The 20,297-nt window shown below is 36.6% G+C and overlaps 1 protein-coding gene across 1 annotated transcript; it reads left to right on the forward strand.

The window, feature by feature from the left end:
* LOC18786421 (CSC1-like protein At3g54510) lies at positions 10,466-19,603 on the forward strand. Its single transcript, XM_007220307.2, has 10 exons — positions 10,466-10,822; positions 11,220-11,360; positions 13,410-13,473; positions 13,638-13,850; positions 15,556-15,750; positions 16,607-16,905; positions 17,353-17,632; positions 17,933-18,211; positions 18,833-19,066; positions 19,315-19,603. Exons 1-10 carry the CDS (start codon positions 10,506-10,508, stop codon positions 19,474-19,476), a joined length of 2,184 nt encoding a protein of 727 aa, XP_007220369.1. The 5' UTR covers positions 10,466-10,505; the 3' UTR covers positions 19,477-19,603.

The following is a 20,297-nucleotide window of genomic DNA, read 5'->3' on the forward strand; positions in this document are numbered from 1 at the left end:
CCCAAACGTCGATGCCAGAGCCAAATTTGTCGGTGCTTGTCATCAGACGGATGCGTCACACTATTGGCACGTCCCATACTGAAGTCATCCACATAGTACAGCCCCCCTCTTTTAGTACCACGCCCAATGATCTCCTTGGTGAGAATATCCTGTAGTAAACAAAAATTGGGATAAATTAGTGCACAACAATTTAGTTGTTCAGTTGCCTGACTCACAGACATTAATTTATTGGACAAAGATGGAACGAGTAGAGTATTAGAAAGGGACAGAGAAGGTGAAAGGGCAACAGTACCGGACCCTGTCACAGGATAGGTAACTCCATTTGCATTGGCAATACTTGTGCGGCGGGGTGTAGTGGTGTGCAAAAAATCATTCGGATCAAAGGTCATATGATCAGTGGCGCCAGAATCAATTATCCAACCAGTAGTATCTCGTAGATCAGAAGTATGAAATGCATAACCACAGTTACCTGAGACATCCGGAAGCGCGGGACGATCAGGAGGATCTACCTGCGGGAACAAGGCTAATGGGGGTTCGGTAGAGACAAGAGCAGCACGGCCAGAATTACTAGCAGTTTCTCTGAGCTTGCGAGCGCGGAGGTCCTCCCACCAATCAGGATAACCATTTAGCTTAAAACAGGTGTCACGGGTATGTTTGAGGTTGCCACAGTGCGTGCAACCACTTCCATCAGTCGGAGCCTTGGGACGGGAAGGTGGGATAGTTTTAGGAAGTGGCGCACCAGCAGCAGTAGCATATGACTGGATCTGAAGGTGGGCTGCAGTAGAGGAATTATGGGGCTGGCCGGCACGAGTAGGGGGACCTGATCGAGGCGCACTCTTGGCCGCTAAGCCAGCACCAGTGGCTCGATCGGATGAACCCATCATCACTGCTTGTCGAACTTCTTCACGGCGAACATAGGCATAAGCTTGGTCAACAGTAGGGAATGGAGTCATGTGAAGAACATCACTTCGGGCCTTATCAAGACGATCATCAAGGCCATCCAAAAATATGTAAACTCGATCTTCCTGCAGAATATCATTATAGCGCTTGATATCACTTTCATACTCCATCATATTTGGACGACGAAAATCAATTTCTCTCCATAAGCTTTGGAGAGTATTGTAATAGGTTTCAATGGAGCCACCAGCTTGTCGCATATGAGAGACTCGTCGTTTCAGATTATAAACCTGAGAAGTGTCAGTGCCATCATAGTAAGTTGTGGCAATTGCATCCCACACTGCTTTTGCCGTTGAAAATCGAATGAAATTGCCAATCAAGCTCTGCTCCAGAGAATTGATAAGCCATCCCTTCACAATAGAGTTCTCGGTGCGCCAGCGAGGAAACGTTGGAGCAGTCGAAGGAGGTTGCGGAAGATCGCCATTAATATATCCCAATTTGTCTTTGCCGGAGATATACAACTCTACAACTTGGGACCATAGGGCATAGTTGGTGTCATCCAACTTTATGCCAATCTGTGCAGCGGAAGCTTCATAGGTAATTGTCGTCGGAATCGTTGTCTGATTCGGGTTCAAGGTCGTCGTCTGATTCGAGGTCGGGGTCGTCGTCTGAGTCAAAGTCGGGGTCGTCTTGGTAGGATCCTGATTTAGGATCAATTTCGAGGTCTGAGTCTGCATCTGCATTAGTTGAGCCACCTGGGCACTCAACTCGGCTATGGTTGGTTGAGAAGGAGAGGAGGAAGCAGTGGTGCTACAGCCATGAGGATTAGAAGAGTCATCCTCCCCCATGGTGGCGGCTAGGGTTTAGAAACTAGAGTCAGCAATCCCAAGATTGCCGCTCTGATACCATGCTAAAATATGAAAACTATGAGAGAATATTTGTTTGTGGGAATTTTCTGTGTATTCTTCTCCTTGTAGGAGGTCATATTTATAATACAACAAAACCTGAATGGGTAAGTAAATAATAAATTCCTAAATCTATTTACAGTAGGAAATCAGGAATTAAAGTAAATCAATTACAATTATAATAGGAATTCTTAGTGTGTAAGGAAAGTAAGTCAATATCCACAAGTCACGCCAACATAATTGAAGCAAAGAAACGTTACAAGAGATCTTTAGTTAAAACATCTTGAATGATATCAAGAGGATCTCTATACCATAAAAATGCGTCATTTAAAAATAAAACAAAGCAAGCTTGTCTATAAGCCACCAAATTGACATCTCTCTAAAAACAAAAACAATAGAAGTGTTACTCAAATTTGATAACACACCCTGCAATCTTCAATAAATAAAAATACCCACAACTAACCTATATATCTTCGCACGAGCCAAGGATAGAAGTCATTGCCTTGTTTTTTAGGATAAGCTGCATAATATTTTTTTTTAGTACAAGCGATTTGAGGAGGGGGTTTACAAACAAATATTCATTGGGTGCTTCGAATTTCTGCCCACATAGGTGAAGGCGGAAAAGCTCAACCAACTGAGCTATACCCGATTGGCACATATGCCACATACTATAAACACAAATAACATACGTAAATTCTATTTTGGACAAACCACAGCTCATTCCATTGAAGTCTTGAGTTTGAAAATAGAAGTTTCTCAATTATTGGACTTGTTCATATTATTAATTAGTGTATGGCATTTGCAGGTTTCATTAGGAAAAAAAATAGAGCATATAACAAACCATAAAGGGGGTCAATCAATACAGGTTGTTGTGTATATTTATTATAGCGTCCAATTTATAATTAGTGATGTATCATGGTGTACTAGTTATTGACCAACGATCGTGAGTTCAATATTCTCATGACCGACAGTTGTTAAATTTAAAAACAAAAAACAAAAAAATAAAAGACAAAACGCATAATGTGATGTGAGAATTTTTTTGCCAATAGGACGTGTCTATATGACTTATGGGTTATAAACGATATTTCTCTGTCTATAACGAAATTATAGGACCCCTTGGTAGAAGAACTCTATGATGATGTGTGTATAGGGTTTGGGGTGACTCTTCAGTTGAGTTCATTTCCAACCATCCCTGTGTTTCTTTTTGTGGCGAGCTGCACGCAATGCATCTTTGAAGCTTCTATTAAAGTTGAACTTTTAAACATATGCAATTTATTTTTTTCTGAGCAAAAACATGGGCAAATTTATTTAGTAAAACTTTATTAAAAAAAAAAAAACCTTTATGAAACATATAGATTCTTTCCTTCTCGTTTTGCTTTGCTCCATGTGAGAATGGAGTAACTTTTTCTGCTTTTCTTTTTGGTTCCCCTCAACTTAACACAATTTATACGATCATGGCATCATGATCTACTTAAGAATATAACCAAATAAAATATTGTTACATGAAAGAATCATATTGTAAACAGTTTATATGGTGTAGTAACTTATAACTGTAAGTACGACCTGAAAAGAAAAAAGATAGAGAACGTACACAAACCATAAGGCGTCGGTCCTAATTTTTTAGTTTTACTTTTTAGTTTATTTATTTATATTTATTATAGGGTCTAAGTAAGTGGTGAATTGATAGAAGTACGAGGAAAATTGAAATTTTCAGATATGGAGTAGATGACTTTTCTTTTTTGGGTTGCGTTGTTAGGAATCAAATTCTTGAGAACTTATGTGGTACAGTGATTGCACTGGTGCAATCGGTCGTTTTTTTTAGAACAAGTGAAACTTGTTGTGGTGAGTCTTTATAGAAGATGGAGTTCATTGAACGAGATCAACTCTAGAATTCTAGTATGGAAGTCTTACTCACAAGTGTCAAACAAAGAATTCTAAGTTGTGATAATGCACATTAATCCTTAGACCTGAGACATCATAGTTGTCTTGTGTATATGTTGTTTCTCTTCGAGAGCACTATACGGTCGTATCAAAATGATGTGACTTAAAAGTGTTCCTCAGGATTCTCAGCGTGTACGCAGAGACAAGTGAATGTACAACAAGAAATCTTTGTTCTTAATAAGAAGAGAGAATACTCTAAAGATATGATTCGTGAATCTTTGGCCAAAGTATTGGATGGAAATTGAAATAAGAACGTTTGCAATTTCATCAAATTGAATCATATAATCTAGAGATGTCATATTAGGAATTTTGACACAAGTTTACTATATTCCGAGAATATGACATAGAGTATTGAATTAGAGAATGATCGAATTATGCATCACCTTATCATGGGTAAATGTCAAACAAGCTTCGTTCTCATGATGTACCAAAACAAAGCACCTATGCGAGTAAATCTAAGAAGTTTGATGCTCGAGTTTTGTCAATGCAGTTTTAAGGACTTGTGTTGAGTACTTTGCGTTGAAACCATCATTTGTCGTGGTATTCCTAAGACGTAACATGACCTTATGAATTGCCAGAATGCATTCAAACAGCTTAACGCCTTTCCTCATGTAATCCTTCAAATACTTGTTCAAAGACTTCACGCGTTAAGTGGTGCTTATACCATCGAAAAACTTTCCTCTAAGACATGATTCGGTCCATGAGTGTTTTTTGCATACATCATTTCCAACCATTCGCTCTGTTTCGAAGTACGGGCTCTTTCTCTCAAAACCTCTCATTTCTTCTCAAACTAGTCTAGCACAAATGGTTCCCAAAGACATGCGTGAAAATCTCTTAGTAGTTCATCATCCTTCAAGTTATTATGTGCATCTCTTGACACATGCCATGAGCAAAACTGAGGGTTCGACATGGAAAACACATCATCAATGGCTTCATGCATCGCTTCATCACCATCCGTCAATATTGATATTGGCTTCTTATTTTCATGGACGTCATGAATGACTCCAATACCCATTTGTAAGTTTCAAATGTCTCGTGAAACAATAATGCGCAAACAAACCTCACAGTGGATTAGTGGTTGTTCGTACCAACAAACAACACTAAGGGCTTGTCATATATATTTGTTTTTTTACGTATTGTCAAATATGATGACGTCTCCAGAGGCAATGTAATCCAAAAGTGAAATGGAGTCCCTCCAAAACAAATTAGTAAGACTATTTTCTTTGTCAACCCCAAACTTACAAAAGAATTTAGGATCGACTTCTCCTTTCGCTTTCAAGTAGGAGAGTGCAGCTTCTGTGTCACCGTCTAATAAGATTTCCCTACTTGATGCATCTACATTATTGTATAGATCATTGATTTGAAAACCAACATTTAAATACCCACCACATTGGTCGACCATGTACTCATATGTATGACATGTTCTGACCAATGCACATCGCATTCCCACTGCTTGGGCTAAATCGAAATTTCGAACAACACGGTTACATCGGAGATATGGCGATTGAAGTGGAGTAACTAGTTCATGATTGTGATGTGGTTCAAAATTCGTCGCAACGTAAATATCACGTTTCTTCTCATAACCTACCCAAAAATAGGCCGAACAATTCTCTGTTGTAATTGGCTTTGTTGGGCGAATCCTATCGGGTAGTTCATTAAAATTTTCATTTCTCAAGCCTTCTTTCGAACAGCACCACCGTCTCCTACTTTCTTTCCCTTCCGTGTTACGAACCAATATATCTTTTCTCATGCTAAATCCAATGGCTTTTGCATAACTCATATAATATTCTTCCGCTAATTCTATTATTTTAAACTCTTTCCCCATAACATCTTATCTCCTCGGTACATTAATGTCAACACCATTACAATGAGAATTTATCAAAGATAGCCAAAACTTGACCCCTAATTTCAAAAATGTCAGTTTTTGTAAAAAATTTCAAATATAGTAGAAAACTCACATAAATAGACACAAATACCCTCAAATTTTAAAACCCACATAAACCTAAAAAAGAAAACCCTATTAGATTGGGAATCTTTGTACGTAGAGTTTGTTCGCAGATGTATTGCTGCCATAGTCAAACGGTGAGTGCAGTTCTTCCTTGGTTCTTCGTTTATTCTTCATCTATATTTATAAAATTTCAATTATGGTTTTGCTTCCTTGGTTCTTCGTCAATTTCTTATTCGTTTCTTTGTTTATTCTTCATCTATATTTATAAAATTTCAATTCTGGTTTTGCTGACTTAACTCTTGAGCCCTATCCAAAGTGCTATGATTTAATATCATCAATTCACTTTGAGCCTACATCAAAGGTTAGTGCATATAGGCTTGGAAAATTATTGAGTTCGGTAATATGATGATTCAATTGCGATGAGGCACTACATCAAAGGGATTTGTGCTTAATCAGGTACTTACCAATTGCGTTCCTGTTCACATAGCTATATAGAAAAATTGTCTTTTACCCTTCAAGAATTTGCATGTAAACAAATTTTGGTCTTCCGTGAGTTCATCTGTGTTATATGAGATGAATAATCTGGCAGGCCCTTCTAGATAAAAATGTAAGCCGTAGTTATGGAAGTGAAAGAAATGTTGTAGTGATTTAGCCAAAGCATATGATTGTTGAGATGCTTTGGTCCTTTAGTCAATTATGTGTTAATCTGCCAAAAGGGATGCTTTGAGTAAATGACTACATGCAAGTGGAAGAGAGGCTAGTATATCTAGTAGGTAGCTTAGCCAAGAGTTGATTTGTAGTTGGGACTGACAGCTAAATATAAATTATTTTGGCACCATTGCATTCTGTTCAGTAATAACAGTTGATTAACTCAGTACCCCCCTTAAAAGGCAAGGGTGGTTAACAGAATTAATGGATCAATAATAGGAATAACCGACTTTCCTCCCACTTCAATTATGATTTAACATCTTTGGTTGGTGTTTGCCTTTTCTTTTTCTTGTTAAATCTTAATATTTGCAACAATTCAATTGCGAGTTTGGTAAGGCTAGATTTTGTATGCTGCAGATTGCATAAAAGTTGATAGTTGATATTTGATATCTATGCTATTTCTAATTTCATTTTTGTTCCATAGTTTAAAAGCTTTATTAATTTCTACTTTGTTTCATAGTTAATGTTTTTGGTTTCATTGTGAATTTTTGGTCTGTAGGGTTATTTTTTAATTAATATTTTTGGCTTACCTTTTCAGGCAAATGTCTAGTTTAACAATTTTGATTAACTATGGTGGGAGGTAGGCTAACTCGATGTATAAAAATTGCAAAAGTAAAGACTTCCAACAAATATCTTCATGCAGCTGGATATGAAAAGTGGGCTCGTGCGTACTTTAATGGGAAACGGTACAACCTAATGACAACAAATATTGCTGAATGTCTCAATTCAATCACCAGAGATGCTCGTAAGTTGCCTATCACCAATTTTATGGAGTATTTAAGAATGAATATACTTCAAAATTGTTTTCATAAGCGTCAAACTGAGGCAGCCAAAATGGATTCACATTTGACGGAATGGGCTGACAAGTTGGTGCGAGAAAATAACAAAAAAGGATTATCATTGCCGGTATTTTGAATTCATTATCTTCTTTTTTTCATTGTTGCAAGTATTTAATTTTAAAGAAATAAATATACTGGGAACATGTCCTTGGTATCCTTGGCTACAAACAAGGCTACCAAATGAGAAAGAAAAGTTAGTAATATTAATGGGCATATCATTCAATTAAAATTTTTTTATTGAATTCGTTTGTTCTTTTGTTTAAGGAACAAATTTGTTGAAAAGATTTCCAATAAAATGGTTGGGGAGTATTTATAATGTATTTCATTTTTCTTGAATATATAGGTTTCTCCTATTGAGGCATACTCATTTCATGTATACGATGGAAGTTGTGTTGAAGTTGTAAAATTAGAGGGGAAGTGTTGCACATGTCGAGAATTTGATCTTGACCAACTACCATGTGCACATGCTTGTGCTGCATGTAGGCATCGACAAATTTCGTGCTACCCAGTGTGTTTAAAATATTATAATATAAACTCATTGGTAATTGTGTATGCATAACCTATATGGCCAGTTGGGGATCAAACAAATTGGGTGGTGCCTAATGATGTATGAGATAGAATTGTGCTACCACCAATTACACGAAGAAGGGACGGCAGGCGTAAGGAAAAGAGAATCCCATCATGAGGAGAAGAACCATCAACACGTAAGTGTTCATGATGTGGTTCAACTGGCCATTATCGACAAACTTGCAAGAATCCGATTGCACTTCATCCTACCTCATAGATAGAGTGGTGTTATATTTTTCTTTTTAACTTTATGAATTGTAATAAATGAATATTTAAGTTTTATTTTTAATTTTAATTTTATTTTAATGTAGATCGTTTTATTGAATTTTTTGTTCTGCAGACTACCTCTAAATGTGTGACAATTTTTGAAGAATTAAAGTTATGTGAAATAATTTTATTTTATTTTATTTTTGAGTGAGAGGAGGAAATTATACTTGTGTACTGATTCAATCATTTTCTGAATTTTGGTTCTAAATAAATTTTTTTTTTTTTTGAAGAAGAAGAAGAAAAGGGAAAGAGAGATGGAGAGAAGAAGAAAGAAAAAAAAAATGAAAGGAAAAGAGAGGGAGTGATGCTGGAGACAAACGGAAGAAGAAAGAAAAAAGAAATGAAAAAGAAATGGAGAGGTGATTGGAAAAGTGTTTGAAGGAAATATTCCAAAGTTTTATTTAATAAGGTTTTATTTATATAGGTTTATGTGGGTTTTAAATTTGAGGGCGTTTGTGTCTATTTAGATGAGTTTTCTGCTATATTTGAAATTTTTTACAAAAATTGACATTTTTGAAATTAGGGGTCATATTTTGGTTATTTTTGATAAATTCTCCATTATAATCACTACTTTGACTAACCGAATGTTCGGTTGACATATGCCACTCTCTGTTATTGGTGCCTCGTGACTCGACCTTTCACAACCACTGAGATACCCCAGAATCACTACAACCACCCTTTGATGTCTCTACACCCCTACCCATCTTAGCAGACCATTCCATGCTTGAGAAACATAAATTCAAACTAAAATTACATTTTGATAAAAATAAAAAAAAAAACTAAAATTACATTATAATGAAAGTGCTAACATACTTGGCCCTCAATTCAGACAAATGAATAATCTTAACATGTAATTGCACATAGTCACGATAATAATATTGCACATAGAGATAATTGTTTCACAACAAAAAAACATGCAATTGCATGAACTCTTGACCCAAAATACATTCAACTCCTAAACAAGAAAAATAGGGTCATTTGAACTCTTACTTGATGCTTCAAAACGTTCAACGCCTCCTCCTTCAACTTCCTTTCACCAACAACTCATACGAGGAAGCAATGTCGTCGTTCAAAGCCAAGAAGGGTGTAAATCTTCAAAATCTTTATGACAACGCTACGACACTTCGAACAACGCTATGGCGACCAATCTGCGCCGGAGCACACCTCAACCAACTGATTCTTCGCCCAACACGATTCACGGCCTATTTCATTTTTTTGGACAAGTAGAGGAGCCACACCCACGATATGCTTCCTCCTTAGTGATGAATCAACGCCTCTATGAAGGAAAGCCCACTGCTCCCTCGTTTTTTAGATGCTCGGTCATTTTTCTCAGACCTCGTTTTTTAGATGGCAACTCCTCCCTTCAAAGAAGACTTCACACGTCGCCTGTGAGACTGGGTTAGTTTTGTCCCTCACTCACGTGCTTCTTAATTAATAAAAGACTAAACAAGTCATCAAGTTATTTAATCTCAGCTCTTCATTTTTAAAATGAAATATGAGCCATTGGATGAGTGACTGCACCGGTACCACCAATATACCATAGAATTTTCCCAAATTCTTAACTCATTTTCTTACACTTCTTCACAATTAGACTTGTTAATGAATCGAATTTTGATCCAAATTATAATTAATGGGAGATTATTGAGATTCAAATTCGATAACCTGTTAACTTAACAAATCAAATGTAAAAATCTAATGAGGCATGCGCGTAGCTGTAACTTTTTTCTTTTGACTCGATATTTGGTTGCAATTTCCTTTTTTTTTCTCCATTTCATCATCCTATGGGATACACGATGAGGTTTTCTTCATAATGAGATTTACCTAATAGTTAAATTCCTTGACTACTTTGCCACATAAAATTACATTCTTTTTTTAGGAAGCTGACTAAAAATTATTTTTTCTTTGTTTCCTTCCTACCCTTTGGGTTGAAAACAGGAAATAATATGATTTTAAGGTATTAATTTTTTTAATTAATTGCTTCTGATTATAATGATTTTGTGTAATTCATTATTTGTTTCTTTTTCAGTTTTACCATTCAATTCATTTTATTCATGATCATGCAAATTAACAAATTTTTCTTTTTCGTAATATTGAAAGAGATTTCAAATTCGAATTAATATGTCCATGCGTAGAGGAAGGTAATTTATAATAGGTATTAATAGAATTTTGATTCATTTTGAAGGTTCAAACTTCAGCCCCTTAAAAGCAGCAAACTCGATCGGTGCCTTCACACAACATACGTCCAAACAGTTATTCTATACTACCACGACCATAACGTCATCTTTCGCATGAAACTCCGCCACGTGTACCACCACAGCCTGCCTCTTCATCTCTTTCCCTTCTCATCTCTGCATGTTGTTAGAGTACATTGCGTCTCCCTCTCTCTCTAGTTCTTCTCACTCTTCCTCCTTTTTCCAAGCTTAATATTTTGAGATGAACCCTGAAAGCCTGATAGCTTCAGCGGCCATAAACATAGGGCTGGCCATTTTCATCCTCACCCTCTTCTCCATCCTCAAGAAGCAGCCCTCCAACGACCCCATCTACTTTCCTCGCCGCCTCTCTGAATCTCAACGCCAAAGCCAAAGCCAGAGCCCTAGCCACCGCCGCGACGAAAATCGCTCCGCTCTCTCTCTCCGCCGCTTCCTCCCTTCCGTCTCTTGGATTTCCCGCGCTTTTCGCGTCTCTGAGGACGAAATTCTCCAAACCAACGGCCTCGACGCTCTTATAATCATCCGCCTCTTCAAGTTCGGGTAATTAATTACTTTTATTTTTTTCTATTTGTTGTGTCTACGAGATAATTACTTATTTGCCCATGCACTCCTTATTCTTCCTTGGTAATAAAGTAGTCCCTCAAAAATGTTGTCTATGGAATATAGAAAAAAATGTAACAGATTTGTTTAATTTACGAGGAACATGTTCCAATGAACGCACAACGTGAGAAGAAACATAGAAACATAGATTGAGGACCTGTAGGGAAAAATAGAGCTGGGGAGTTTGAGAATTCAAACCCATGATAATTTGAGCTTGATTGGGTCATATATCTTCTCTGCTTTCTGGGCATCTTTGAAGTATGCTTTTTCTTTTCAATGTTTTGTTGACAATTCTGCTGTTTAAAAGGTATTAAACATGCATTCTCTTGCTTTGCAGTATAAAATTCTTTGTGGTATGCTCTCTTGTTGGATTGCTGATACTTCTGCCAGTAAATTATAGCGGCGACGGTCTTACCGCTATAAGCCACCATTCCTTGGATTCTTTCACAATATCTAACATTAGTCCAGGTTCCAACAGGTGAGAGACCGTCTTAACTTTGCAAATTAGTCCATTGTGTGATATGTATTATAAAAAATAGAAATAAAAGTAGTGTGTGATGCAAATTTGTGGCTATAGTTGTTGATTCCAGTTCTTTCTCCAACCAAGAGAATTGAAATTGTTGTGATGTGACTTTTTTTTTCTTCATTTTTGTTCTTGAAATGTTTTCGATTTTGTTGCTTCTTGAACATTATCTGGACTGTTGATATAAACACTGACTCCCTAGCCTGCTTTCTAGAGAAATCGTTGAAGACTGTAGAATTTTTTTGGTTAAATAACTGAATTGCACCATCTATAAAAGGGAATATGGCCACCTGTGTTGTGTAGGAGATGGAGAAAAAGATATTTTGAGATGTGGGAAAGAGGAGAGCCCCCTGTGAGAAGAGAGGTGAGTGTCATGTGTATTAGTCTATTAGACTTGTAGAATTATGGTATTGAAGTTTTTGTGCCCCTTGTTTTCCTCAACAAATACATTTTTTCATAGTCCACTAGTTGGCTTACTTTTTTAAGAAAGAGTCATCTTATGAAAATCATATTAGCGAACCCTTCGACATAGAAATTTGTGGTGTCATTTTTGTAGATGTACTAATCAAAAGGCTGGCTGTGTAGTCCCTAGAAACATTAGGAATCAAATATCAAGAATGGAAACACAGGCATGCACCTACTTTTCGTGTAGTTCATATATTTAAGTTGTGCAATGATACATATGAAGAATTATAATACTGGATCACTTAGAAATCTGTTTGAACATTTCTGCTTTTCATCCCTTCTAAGCTCACTTCGACATGCTGAACTTACAGGACTACTTCCATGCTATTAGAGCAAACTAGTCAAATTACTGTTGGATATGCAGATTGCATGTTTGAATAGTTAACATTTGAGTCTCCAACAATTATTCCATTAATTACATATCCAATTTGACCTATGGACGAATACGCAAGCATACGTTTCATGCTTGTTTGAGTAATAGCAATGAGATTCCCCAATATCATGCTAAGAATAGCTAGGATTTCCAGAAGAAGATGCCATTCGTTTGATGAGAAATAAAAAGGATTATCAAAAATTCGAGTGGCTGAAGCTGAAGCAGCTACTTTCAAAGTAACAGCAAGAAAAGCAACAACTGGAGAGGGAGAGTTAGAGTCGAAAAGAGGATTCCTCACTTCTTTCTCTCATTCAAAACCATGCATTAGACTTTCATCTCGTGTGGCTCCTCAGTGATAAAAGAAATAAGAACTTAATTATTCTTAAGTATATATAATGTGCATTATTTGTTAGGTAATAATCCTTTGTCATCTTCCATTTAACATTTTGTGATTGGTAGATGAGGTTTGTTATGGAGGTGTGTACTTGTTAATGGGTGATCACCCATTAAAATTCCTTAATAAGCCACCAAAGTGTTAAACCTACTGGTAGAACTCCTTGAAAAGAAGCTTACAGTGAAAGGGTGCCTGTGTGTTTATATATTGCAATCCCAAATGTACTCAGCAACGTGTGACTATGCCGACACTCCCCCTCAGGGCTGGCTGTAGACACCACTTGACTCTTCCTCATCACACAGGGAAGGAAACATGAACCCAAGCCATCCCTGCAGTACACCCACTCTGATACCATGTTAGACCTATGAGTATAACTTGCCCTTGAAAATCAGCTTGCAAGGAAAGTATTATGTTTATCTGCCGCACATCCCAAACTATCCAGGCGATTTTAGCTATACTAGCACTCTCTTAGTGAAAGGGCTGGAGACACTTGGATCTCCCACTCCACATAGGCGAAGATATGAACCCAACCCCTCTGGTACATCTGATGTGATTTCAAGGTTGCAGATTATCTATTCTTTAGGTTGCGGATTATCTATTCTTTTAACTGTAAAATGTTGTTGAAGCAAACAAACAAAGTTTTAAAAAAAGCTTGTCGTTCTCCAGTAGATTTTTCCATTGAGTAGACATGATTGCCTGATTGCTAGAAGCTGATCTTTGTCGTATTGAGTTTCTAACTTACTTTGCTTACTGAGTTTCTCCAATTCCACAGGCTTTGGGTGCATTTTTCATGTCTATGGTTTATATCTCTCTATGGGGTATACCTACTGTACAAGGTGAACGTTACACTCTCACAATCCATATATCCAAGAATTAGTTACTCACAAGAATCAAAGTTGTATGTAATAGAGGTTATTGGAATTTATAATGTTGCTTCTTGGACCTTAACACTCAGATAAGTTTACGTAACAGGTGACATCCTGCATCATTTCTTCTTCAGGAATATAATGAGATTTTGGCTAAAAGGATTCAACAACTTCTGAACATTAGGCATCAGCCTAATCAGTTTACTGTTCTGGTTCGGGAAATTCCCTTCTGCAGCCAACACAAGTCTCGTGGGTGTTGTGTTGAAAAATTCTTCTCTAAGCATCATCCATGTGCTTATCATTCTTATCAGATTTTGTATGATGGAAAAGAATTTAAGGAGTTGTTGGTAAGGTTTGAATTATTTCAGATCACCTACTCTATGCATCAGGCCACTATGTTTCCATGCCTAGCACTCTGTATGTTTTATGCATTCCTTAGATACTATGACTTATATCATGGGATTGTTTTAGATTTCGTTAAACAAAGAGTAAGAAGGCTAGAGGACAATTTGGGGTGATTATTTGCTTCGTTTTCTGAGTGTCCCTTTTTCTTTCTACTAATTTTTTCTATTTAATAAAAGAATGAAAGTTGGAGTGGATTCATTTTCACATATCATGGCCTATTCTGGATGTTTTAGTTATTTCCTTAAGTCTTCTTTGAGTCTCATAGGTCATAGATTTGCTTTTGTGAATTAGTATAGTTTTCTTATGATTGTAATTTACTGCACACATTTTGCTTTCTATTATGAATTTTTTTCTCTTAACATGATTTTAATAGTAAAATAATTGGTGTTTTTATGTCACCAACCAATAAGTAGAAATTTTTTTCTGTATCTACTCGCAGGTTATGAACTCTTACTAATTATGAGGAGCCATGCAGCTTGCCTCCTGACTTGCACCAGTGTTGTCCCTAACTTGACCACCTTAATGAGATCAGTTATGGTGTTTTATCTCAAAAGGCCCTGGTGCAATGAGATATCCCACTTTATATTCTCAATGCTGGACAACTACTTATATGATATAGGAGAACTGTCTTTGGTCCCCAATTCCTAACGATCACGAACTTGGTTCAAATCACCATTCCTATCAAATGCCACCTTGGATCAATTTGTGACTGTCTATCATCTTCAAGAACCCACTTCACCTCCCAATTAGGATTTTCTTGAGCTTGCTCCACCTAGAAAAGAATTGTAACCACATCTTGGATTTTATTTGAGCTACCCCACTTAACGGGATATTGAGTTGCTATTGACCATGTGCCACTTCAACCGGGCAATTGAGTCGCTATTTACCATGCGTCTGCCCCACGTAATGGTAATCATGTGCCATGTGTCGCAGTCAAACCACTGGCTCTGATACCACTTGGGACACATATGACGCTGCCCCTAGATTGTAGCAATATTGTCCCTCACTTAACCATCTTGTGGAGTTTAAATGTAGGTTTTATCTCAAAGCCCTCAATGCACATTAAGGAGATTTCCCAGTTAATAAACCTAATGTTGGATAGTCACTTATTTGATGTGGAACAGTTTTATTTGATGCACAAATTTTAACACTAACACGAGATGCATAAGATGGGTTGTAAGGAAAACCCAAATTAAGAGTTCATGAGTTGATGTTAATAGTCAAACAATGATTTTTGGGACGAGAGAGGTGCTTTGAGTGAATTTGCTCATGGGCATTCACACAAGTTCCACCTAGCTCTGGCTTAATGCAATGTGTTTGGCTTTGTGCTTATATTTTGGTAATATCCTATTGCAGGTACAGCTTATGTTTGTTTTTTCCCATAGTTTATATGTAAGAAATGGATTGAAGTATTGATATCAATCAATATTAGCACAAGACATTATCCACTTTTTAATGATTACATATGTGTCTTGTATTATCTCAACACTGGTGCATATTCTTGGTGACAGGATAATTGTTGGATGTTAATGTGGGACTATGATTTGTTGTTAACACTTATAGTTGCTATGGTTTCTCATCCTTCTTTTACTTTTACTGTATTTTATATTTTTTATCGACGTCTGATCCAGATAATCGTATGTGTAGAATCAGGCAAAATCCATTGAAAAAAGGATAGAGGACTTGAGAAGGCGGTCTGTGGTCAAGAAGCATAACCAAACACCTTTGCTTTTGAATCCGTCTAAAGAAGATTCTGTGAAATTATCCTTGTACGAGGAAAATCTTGAAGAACTTCATCACAAGATACACCAATTACAGTGTGAAGATATGCTCAAAGAAAAGGTAATTATCATATGATAATAGCCTTACTATACATCATACAAAGCATATCGGGTATTCTGGAACTGAAATTATCTGGTTAGTATTTGTAATTCATATATAAGAGTTGTGGAAGATTCTTCTTCAGCATGTTTGAAGAGGATTAGAAATCAAAGCCCTAAAATATTCTAAAAATCCATGAATCCCCCCTCTCCCAGCATATGTATGTGTTATGCATCATATTACAGAATTCTATATTGTCTTGTTGTAGATTTTGTCTGAAGATTATTCTCTGACCAATACTTTCTATATATATCAGCTGCACAATATGGTCTAGTGGCATTTGTCTCCACTTTCTAGTGGCATTCAGGCCTCACATGAATGAGACTTTGTCTTCTTCAAGTTCAAGTCTCATGAACGAGACTTTGCTCCCTGTATGGCGGGAGGGAGGATTATCTTTTACAGTGTAACTCAAAAATTTATCTGAATAAATTAAAAAAGAAGAGGTTCAGCACTCAAAAACTATTCATTTTTATAAAACTACCTCCTTTTAAAAATAAGTTCCACTCTCTGTCTCTCTCTGTCACAGACACACACAATCCAATTATAACCATCCCATCACGTTCTTAGTTTTTTTTTCTTTAGAAAACAGAACAAATATAAATAAATGTCACAGGTCATCAGTCTATTGTTATTCCCTTATTAAAAGAAAAGTCTCCCACCATCCCATATCCATTAATTGTATGCTCATTTATATAATTTTATACCATTTCGCTTGTTGAACTATCAAATTTCTATATCAATACTTTTTATAAAGAAACTTCTTTGGTAAAATCAAATAATTCACCATGATTTACGCAACATACATTTATATTTGTAGGAATTGCCTGTTGCTTTTGTTACATTCAAGTCTCGGTTGGGTGCAGCGCTAGTTGCCCAATCTCAGCAGCACTCAAATCCAGTTCTTTGGATCACTGACGCAGCTCCAGAACCCAGGGATGTATCATGGAGAAATTTGGCAATTCCACACAGAGTTTTGCCACTTTGCAATTTTGGAGTTATTGTTGCAGCCTCTCTTCTTACAATTTTCTTTGCCATCCCAGTCACTGCAGTCCAAGGGATAGCCAAATTTGAGAAACTAAAGAAATGGTTTCCTCCAGCCATGGCTGTACAGTTGATGTAAGACTTATTCTATTGTTATTTTTATCTTGATTATCATGAGTGCTAGTTGTATCATTGAGGTTTGGAATTTAGGCCTGAATCGCACTCATCTGACTATTAATTCCCCACCCTCCCTCACCACTTGGGCTAACCCCAAGGGTTAATAGTAGGAAGTTTGCTGCTGTGTGATGATTCAAAGAAATGCACAAAAGCTATATTCATGCTTTTTTGTTGATGTCTATTTTGACTTGTTGCAATTGTCTTTCATTTATTCATCTTGTACTTGATATCAATTGTATTAATTCGGCAATGTTTATTCGCAAACCACAAGATCCAGATAGACATAAGTCAATGTAGATTGGAACTTCTGTCACTGCATCTTAACTCTCTCTCGGCGTAGTGTTTATGTTTTTTTACATCATAGATAATTAATGTGTAATCTTCTGTTATTTTTCACATGTACAGACCAGGGTTAAGCTCTATTATAACAGGGTATCTTCCAAGTGCCGTTCTGAAAGGGTTCATATACATTGTTCCATTTGCAATGCTTGGAATGGCAAAACTAGCAGGCTGTATCTCAAAGAGCAAGGAGGAAATAAAAGCTTGCAACATGGTTTTTTATTTTCTAGTGGGAAATGTGTTCTTTTGGAGCTTGTTATCTGGATCCTTAATAGATGAAATTGGGGAATCTTTTACTCATCCAAAAGATTTTCCTAGTCACCTTGCAAGTGCTGTCTCTGCTCAAGTGAGTTCGTCTCATGTATTTATACTTTTGGCATATTCTGTTGATAAACTGTTTTAACTCACACTCGTCATAACTTATAAAGGATTTTAGTGTCTCTTTTTTATTAGAAAATTACTAGATGAGAGACCAAACATGGTTGCGCAATATTTTGTTAACCTTATTTTCTTTAATTATTGTTGCATGTATTTCAAATAGTTGTAGATTTTGAGATAAATTGTTGCGTAGTTCTTTTTTCTCATCTTTATTGTCTGTAAGTTTTGTCCTTTCTTCTAATACTTGTTTTATCTATTAATGTTTCAGGCAGATTTCTTTTTGACATATATTTTGACAGATGGGCTGTCAGGGTTTTCTTTGGAGATCCTCCAACCAGGATTACTTTGTTGGGATGCTATAAAGTCCTGTACATATGGCCGTGGAAAAGAGAAAACCCCGTATCTTTACTCGTTACCTTACTACAGAATCATTCCTTTGGTCTCACTGTCTGTGCTGATTGGTATAGTGTATGCTGTTGTCGCACCTCTTCTGCTCCCCTTTCTGATTGGTTACTTCTTGCTTGGCTATGCTGTGTTTATAAATCAGGTTGATCTTTTCAACTTTGCATTTATTATCCAAGTTTATTATTATTGTTACTATAGTATGACATTCTTTTGGCCCCTTTTTTCTCATACGTTAAACATGCATGACCTAAAAGAAATAAGAGAGAAAAATAATGAGACCAAGATTTTCATTTTCTTTCCATCTTTTGCTTGTTTTGTCTGTAACTTTATTTCTTTGACACGGGGTTGAGAAGCATATTTGTTTCTTTTATTTTTCCTATAATTAGAAGTCTGATTTAAATAAGAGCTACATTGATCCACTGCATAATCAGACCTTTTTAAGTGGCCAAGAATATCTATCAACGTTACAGTAGTTATTCTCTGGAAACTGATGTCTAACTGTCATAATTTGTGTACAAATTTTATAGGTCTTCCTTAGAAGTATGTTTGTTCTGGCTGAATGATCTGAAAATCATTTGTCTCACATAGAGTTGAGAGTTAACACTTTTCTGAATATGGATGTCACGATCTGATATGTGGCCTACTTGGTCTGACTCTAACCTCAAATAGTGAATTGCTTAAAATTATTTTACATTTGAGCAGCATTTTATTTTATGCACTTTGATCTCAAGTACAAGTGTTATAAACCGTTCCTATGTTGCAGATTGAAGATGTGTATGAAACCGTTTATGAGACGTGTGGACAGTTTTGGCCTTGCATCCATCATTATATTCTCATTGCAATCATTCTCATGCAAATCACTATGATTGGTATTTTTGGACTGAAATCAAAGCCAGCAGCGTCCATTTCCACAATTCCACTTCTCGTGCTGACTTTGATGTTTAATGAGTACTGCAAGATGCGTTTTCTTCCTACATTCAACCTTTTATCTATTCAGGTATCTCTCTTATGAATATTTTGTATATTTAGAGGGTTATGAGAATATATAAATATAGTATCGTTGAATGAATCTGGTAAATTATATTGAATAGAGTTATGCAAACATTTCCTATGGTGCATTCTTTTGACTAACTAGATTGCCCAAGGAGTTGTAGAGCTTCTTAGTGATAAGTTAGCTGTTTGCTAGTACATCTATGATGATATGGCCAAGTTTTGAACTTATTTGATTTTGACACTTTCTTTCAGAATGCCAAGGAATTTGATGAACTTGATGAGAAGTGCAATCAGGTGGAGTTTAACTATGAGAATGCTAGCACTGCTTATTGCCCACCTTGTTTGCGCCCTCTGAACTGCATGGAATCAGGGTCAAGCTGCACGGCGCCGTTAGTTTCCTCTTCTTCGTTTTAAACTCGAGCTACCCCCAATACCCATATTTTCATGTGGAAAATCAATGGCAAGAAAACTCCTTTCCTATCCATGGTGTAACTACTTTTTACATGTTTCATCATCATCACCAAGTAAGAAGCTTCATGCATAGTAAGGCATTGACATATATTGACATAACCCAACCTAAATTCCACTTTGGAATCTGAGTCGAATCCTGTGCATGTCCGATACCTGGCGGTTGCCGGACACATTTGGCCAAAATGCCCTTCTAACCAAAATTCAATGAAATTCGAGTATGATTTTTGCCGAAAATCCGAAAGAGTCTCCCTGTAAATTGAATATTTTCCAAAAATTCCCACCTGTAAAACAAGAATATATGTTTATATATAATCCAACTACTAGCATGTAACGAATTATATCCAAAAATCAAGCATCATAATATTTTGGCCTCAGGCCTCAATAAATCAAGTAAATCATTCAGCTAATAAAGTTTATCCCAACTTTCAGAATAACAATAGAACATTAGCAATCTCAAAGACCCCAACTCGTGGCTGCACCTTGTAACACTAGGCTGCCTACATATCCTTATTGAGGGATCAAGCCACACGTAGTTCTTTCTACTACTCATATATGTCACACTGAATATAAATATGCCATACATTAAACTCCCTTTATTTTAGTTTAAGAATATCTCATAACTGAAATTCTCTCCACCTAGGCGTACTCCTAATTCCGATCTGTCAATTCTATCAATACCGTCAATTCCATCCTCGTAGGCCTCGGAGGCCGTAATCCTTGCAGGCCTCAGAGACACCAAGTCAACATGAGCTGCAATCCTAGTA

Source organism: Prunus persica, chromosome G2 (assembly GCF_000346465.2).
Source record: "Prunus persica cultivar Lovell chromosome G2, Prunus_persica_NCBIv2, whole genome shotgun sequence".
In the NCBI taxonomy this organism is placed as follows: Eukaryota; Viridiplantae; Streptophyta; class Magnoliopsida; order Rosales; family Rosaceae; genus Prunus; species Prunus persica.

Bases quoted from the DNA above. Each gene is read 5' to 3' on its own strand.
- LOC18786421 (XM_007220307.2), top strand. From the start codon at position 10,506: ATGAACCCTGAAAGCCTGATAGCTTCAGCGGCCATAAACATAGGGCTG. The intron at 10,823-11,219 runs GTAATTAATTAC...CTTGCTTTGCAG, and splicing joins ATCCGCCTCTTCAAGTTCGG to TATAAAATTCTTTGTGGTAT. The intron at 17,633-17,932 runs GTGAGTTCGTCT...TTAATGTTTCAG, and splicing joins CAAGTGCTGTCTCTGCTCAA to GCAGATTTCTTTTTGACATA.